This window comes from Hetaerina americana, unplaced genomic scaffold (genome assembly GCF_022747635.1).
Source record: "Hetaerina americana unplaced genomic scaffold, ioHetAmer1.1.p SCAF_1, whole genome shotgun sequence".
Classification (NCBI taxonomy): Eukaryota; Metazoa; Arthropoda; class Insecta; order Odonata; family Calopterygidae; genus Hetaerina; species Hetaerina americana.
In genome coordinates this window covers 65,711,555-65,718,012 of record NW_027286069.1, presented here as the reverse complement: position 1 = coordinate 65,718,012, position 6,458 = coordinate 65,711,555, and the positions used below count along the sequence as shown (strand labels likewise).

The following is a 6,458-nucleotide window of genomic DNA, read 5'->3' as shown; positions in this document are numbered from 1 at the left end:
TCCCTTTCCTTCAGCTCCGACGCTTCACAAAATGCATATATTTTATATTTAATTATTTTATATTTCCTACTCTCCAATTTCTTTTCTTCATCTGCACCCTATCCTAATACACTCTTCCTCCATTTAATGGAGGCAACTGAAACTTTTTATCAGGGATATTGGATTTCTGGCTTTCACGTATAAAAGCATTGTTGACCCATATAATGCTGTAGAACCTGAAACTAACGGTATTGTTCGGGAGTTTTCGATCTAAAGGATCACAGCACCCTCTTAATCTTACGTATTCATTTCTCGTTGAGGATAAACCGCGTTTGGTGATTTTGAAGGAATCACTTAGTATTTATTTTCATTTTTATGTGAGAATGCTGCAGTTGTGACAAAAGAGGGAATTTGAAAGTTGGTTTGACGTTAATGTATTTAGTTTAAACTAAACAAATAATTAATTACTGTCTTACAACCAACTTATCCCAGGCTCCTGTAATTATTAACAATACGGCAGGAAAAATAGTGTTTCCTAGTATGATTTGGGATACTATAATGGAATCGAGTGTTATATGAAGAATTGCAAAGTTGAAAAAAAGATTAATACTGAAAATACAGTTAATAGTTTTTACTAATGAAACGATTTTTTTCTTTGGGTGTATCTTTGATACTCCTCTTTGATTGGAAGTGAACTTACTTTCACTCCGAATCAAATAATATAAGGTTTGTGCGGATTTCTAAAATGCGTATAATTAGCTTTAGTCTAATTTGTAATCAAACGGTTCATAGTTCTTTTCCATATCTCAGCAGTTACATTCCAGATGTTAGAAGAATCACATTCATCTTAGAAACTCTTTATATAGAAATAAAAAAGGTAGATCCAGTAACTTTATGATTCCAGAATGTGCTAAATGAATCCATTTTCACGCCACGCGAGAAACGTGGTTTTAATTATTACTGGACTTTGGCATGATATTATTCACCATTGACTTAATGATATCAATTAAGACACGGCATCATCTTTTGCAAGAAAATTTCACTTTTTAAAAGAAAAGCTCTGTTTTGGTTTCACTGAGAAACGCCGTCCAAGTGTATATGTGAAAATGTTCTTTTTTTATTTTGAACATTTCGTTGAATTTAAAATATTTTTACTCCACTTCGACCCGGGTATCTCATTACGATCCATGAAATATTATTATTCGTATTTTCTTGAAAATTAATAATACGGTGGTACTGATGAGGTATAAGCATAAAACATTTCTCGCTATTATAGGAATGCTAAAAAGCTGAGAGGTAATAAATATATTATTCGAAGCATAAATCTCAGAAAAAAGTTTATTTACTTTGTCCCCTGTCATAACAGTACATTATTTGCATTAACAGCGGCACGATATATCATTTGAAATGAACGTGGTGTAAATCTCTCTTTACCATAAGTCTTTCTTGTAAGTGGGTTTCAACTTTGTATATCAGCTTGTTTTGAGGCCTTTGATTCAAAATATACTCAATGAATGTATATTTATTCCTTCGAAATAAATTCATAAGCACCAATCAAGCTAAAACTCGCTTATAAAGAGATACAGGAGAACAAAAAAATTTTCGGAAAATATAAGTTATAAAGTAGGTTTTTACACAAAAAACGAACCTTAATTACATGATCAAATTACTTACTTTCGCTTTTACTATTGTCAAATTTATTTTTTTAAATATAATAGTGCATATATATTGATGTAGATTAGGTTATCGCATTGTGTTTTTTTAGGTGTTATAAAATATTTATTTTATAGTAGTGTCCATCCAAAAACCTACCTTAACCGGTAGATTACCTAATAATAATATATATATATTATATATATATATCAGTGAATTACTGCTGTTCCTGTTTTTATTAAAAATATCGACTCTTATCGCAGCAATCTCGAATGAAATTTTTGTTTGATTAAAGAGATTTCGAATACGAGTTCCTATTTCAAATTCAAAAACTGAGCTAAATCAATTGAAAATAGGTAGAACACGAAATATATAGGAGGTAGGCATATAATATGAAAAAAGCACAACAGGCACTAAATATTTAACTAATATACGGCATATTAGACCGAAACGACTGTTCTCCATCTTCCTACATTACATTCTGTAATATTTAATGTTTGAAAAAATGTAACAATCATCCGACCTTGTAGCAAACATTTATTTCTACAAGATTTGGAATCAATAGCTGTTATTCTTATGGAAAACAGGGAGTAATAGTGGATAATATCAAACTTCAGACTCATATCCAGGCATTAGTTATATCCTGAATGATAAAGTACTTTCTAATAATGAATCGTATATTTTATTTTTAAATTATGACAAATTTCAACGGTAAATCAGCCGGGGATCTTATAAGTGTACCGTATTAATAAACCTCGGTTTCACAACGTAGACACGCATTGCCATTTGCATCTTTTGCATTTAAGTTCAGTTCAAATTTGAAGCTATAAATTTGACCCTAATAATGTTTAAAACTGAGAAATTACCTATTCGCTGAAGATTTTTTTACTCGTGAAAACAGAGAGTTGCAATGTCTTCTTTCTCCTGTTTATCAATAATCCCTTAAATAAGGGAATGAGAGATTTATCTTCATATGTGAATGCTTTAGCGGTTTACCTTATTTGGCGAAGTCTCTTTTGGCCATTTAGTATATATTAACTTCTAATCACTACAAAAAGTAAAACTATTATAACCGCTGGTCCCATTGAAATTTGGCACATTTAAAGATAAAAGTTATTTACACTGATATATATTAAATTTCTGGTCACATCATTTTCTCTCGGGGAGTTTTAAGCTGAAAAATTAAAGAGTTGTTCCGAGGACGGAGAGAGTGAAAACGTTCTCCGAGATACACATTAAGCCACTTTAGATGATTCCGGTATTAAACTCAGAAGCAATTCGCCAGTATCCTATCACTAGAAAGTCCGCATTTCAATAAAATAATACACTGGGACACAGGATCCAGCTTTTAGTAGCTATTTAAAGAATGTACTTTATTAATATATTAGCAAATAGCAGACTCTTAAGGGGCAGATTTTTTATACTAAACCCTAATAATATTTATTATTATAGGAAGTCACAATTAACATTAACTAATAATATGCGTTGCAATAATAAGGTGCGTTATTACTGTCTATTAATGTAATTAAATTTCCTTTCGTACGTAGCATGTAAACAGTATGATGCATACTCGTACATATTTATTCCTGAAATAAGACTATATTTACATTAATAAATTAAGATGTTTTATGCTTACAATTTAAATGCATGCAAATATGTATATTATTGAGTATTAATTATTCGCCCTACAGTAAGTAGAATCATAAAACGCCTCTCAATGTGTTGAACCGCAGAAACCCTGCGGTTTTAATCAAAATGAAGCAGTTAATTTCCGGTTCAAATTAGCGTCAGGTCCATTGCCAACGATCACCCAAGGATGGTACTGACAGTGGTAACATTGATGCACTTAGCGTCATAATAAATAATACCTCGCCGTAATGCCTTCCACAAACCACCAGCAACAATTCCTAATTCAATTCCTAAGCATACATCGAGTGTATCTTCGTTTAATCATAATTTTTTCTTTAACATCACCGAATATTCTGGTAAAGTGAATTGGAATACAAGGCTCACAATCACGCCATTGTGGATGATATCGCTAGCAAGCAAAATTATGAAAATATTTATCTTAAACGCACTTTGATGTCAATGTATTGAAAACTAGGACTGTAATGCGATAGTGGAATGAGGACTATAAATTGCTGAACGTTTGAGTAATCATTTAAGTAAACACTTTATCACTCGTAGGAAATGGGACACAAGGATTCAAATTCAAATAATCTGCTATGTCAGCCATTTACCGAATTTGCTGAAATCGAATCAGAAAACAATGCTTTCATTAAGATATTTAAGGTCCATAGCAAAATTAAGCAGAGAAATTTTAACAGAGGCATCCATGGCTAAACTCAAAATCTATGAAATGTTTAAAAATATTATGATGAAGCAATGAAACCGACTACTCCCTATATATTAGCTTAGAAATTTTGTGTTATAGTATTAATTATTTGTAAACAAGACCAACACTATTTTCTTACATTAAATACAGAGAAATCATCTAGTAGAACTGAATATGGATTAAAAATAAAATTTCACTAATCCAAAGATATTTTTTACACTTTATTTCATTGGCGAGTTCTTGGTGATGAGTCTGTGCTCTCGGGCAACTTTACTCTTCAGGTTCTCGCCCGATTTCTTGTAGGTCTTGTTGTTGAGGATGTCCGAAATTTTCTCACCGTATTCCTTTTTGGTGATGAGAACCGTTAAGTGGCCTTTGTTCCCGAGAAGGATGACAATGTCGGCGATCCCCTAAAGGTTTCTACTGGGTTTTCCTTTTCTTCGCCGTTATTTTCTGTTTAGGCGGTTTCCACGGTACGTAGACCGCCAGCCACATCTTCCCTTATTTCCTGAGCGAGATGTCAGATCCATCATAAAGAACTCGTCAATTCCTCAGGAAGAACAATGATGATGTCTTATTTCCTCGGCACCCAAACCTCTGAGTCTCTACGGTCTACCTAAAGTACATGAGGAGGTTATACCGTTGAGGTCCTTAGTAGGCCAAATCGACTCGCCAACCTATCCTTTAGTCAACTATCTGGCCCAGTCACAGCAACTCTACGTGGACAAAACGTCCTTGTGCGTAAAGAACTCCTCCCACTTCGTGGAAATCCTGTAAGATATCTCAGTGAAAAATTAAGGCATCATGGTCAGTTTCGACGTGCTGTCATTATTCACCAACATACCTATCCAAGACTGTGGAGATCGACGGAGGACTCACCACATCGGGTGATCCTGGAGACTTTCCGGATTTTGTGGAACATTGTCTAAGGAAATTTTTTATTCCTATAGAATAGTGCGCACTTCGAACAGAAAAAGGGTAGCCACCATTGCTAGTGATAGTTAACTTTTATTTTAGCAATTTGAGATGAACGCGCTTAACACCGATGACATAAAACCAATGCTTTGGCTTCGATACGTAGAGGCCACTTTCGTCTAGTCTCACGGTATAGAAGAATTGTACAGGTTCCTGGAACACCCAAATACACAACCCAGAAGTATCCAGTTCACAATGGAGACTGAGAAAGGAGGACAATTACCATTATTTGATGTAATCGTAAAGAGAAAAAGCAGCGGGAACTGGGAATACGCCGTCTACAGGAAGTCCACCCTCATGGAGCGGTATCTCAACGTCAACACGCATCACCATGCATCCCAATATACAGCTTTGATGCCCACCATCATGCACCGGGTGCACACATTATCCGACACTGGCTCCTTGGAGACGGAATTGATAAACCTAACGACTGCACTACGCAGGAATGGATACATAACCGACATGATCCTAAAAAGGACTATGAAAGTGGACAAAAAATTATGTCAGTTGGCCACCCATGTCAACGGAGAGAAAGAAGGAGCACAACCAAGAGCGCGAATCACTATTCCATATGTCGCGGGGACCTCCGAAATGATAGCCAAGATCCTAAACGAGCACAACGTGGAGACAAGGTTCAACACCGACACCAAAATAAACAGGCTCTTGTATGGACGGAAAGATAACGTCCCTAAGTAGTTATCAGATGGTGTACACCCAGTGCCAAGCTCCTGCGGCAGATCTTACACTGGGGAAACCTGCAGATTACTTACGACAAGTATAAAAGAACCTCTCAGGGCGACGGAAAAGAAACAATTAGTCATCACCGAGCGTACTACAGTGAGCCGGGACACGTCATCGATTTTAAGGAGGCGAAAGCAAAAGCAAAGGAAAAGCGCTTTTTCCCCCGGTGAATCCCCGAGGCACTTTAAATCTTAAAAAGAAAACAAAGTATCAATAGGGACGATTAATATTCATTAAACAGTGCGTGGAAAAGGGCTATGCAGAGCGCTTTCTTGTCCGCCCAATATAAGGCGGACAAGAACACTTTCAACCTAAAGATGCAGGCAGGATAACCAGCGAAACTGTCGTCACCCAAAGACAACTAACGTTAATGGAGAACTCGGAAATACAGAGAAAAGCAGTTCAAAGCCACGGAGACCTTCATGAAAAAGATATTCGTATTCCAGTCACCTGTTTTTTCCACTGTATTCGAAGTTTTTTTTTAAATTCTAACTTCTTATGAAATTGAAGTAGATTATCAATCATTATGCGTCTTTTTTGTCATAATATTAAGATTCTGAAGTAGACGTCCTCTCTGGTTTCAAATTTTTCAAAATGTGTTGTATGTCGAGAAAATTGAACATCTGATAAAGCTCTTGGAAGAGAGACTATACATAACTTTGCGAGTAAAAGTGTAGTTTGGAATCCAAAATTTATTGGTTTAAGTAATTATTAACCCGAAACTATTAAGTTTTGTTCAAGATACTTTAGTTATTTTTCAACGTGTCTCAACACT

The 6,458-nt window shown here is 35.3% G+C and overlaps 1 protein-coding gene across 1 annotated transcript; it reads left to right on the top strand.

Moving 5' to 3' along the window:
- The first annotated feature begins 5,137 nt into the window (after positions 1 to 5,137).
- LOC139700978 (uncharacterized) lies at positions 5,138 to 5,638 on the top strand. Its single transcript, XM_071599550.1, has one exon. It carries the CDS (start codon positions 5,138 to 5,140, stop codon positions 5,636 to 5,638), a length of 501 nt encoding a protein of 166 aa, XP_071455651.1.
- The last annotated feature ends 820 nt before the right edge of the window (positions 5,639 to 6,458 follow it).

Excerpts from the sequence above, each read along its gene's own strand:
- LOC139700978 (XM_071599550.1), top strand. The coding sequence starts at position 5,138 with ATGGAGACTGAGAAAGGAGGACAATTACCATTATTTGATGTAATCGTA.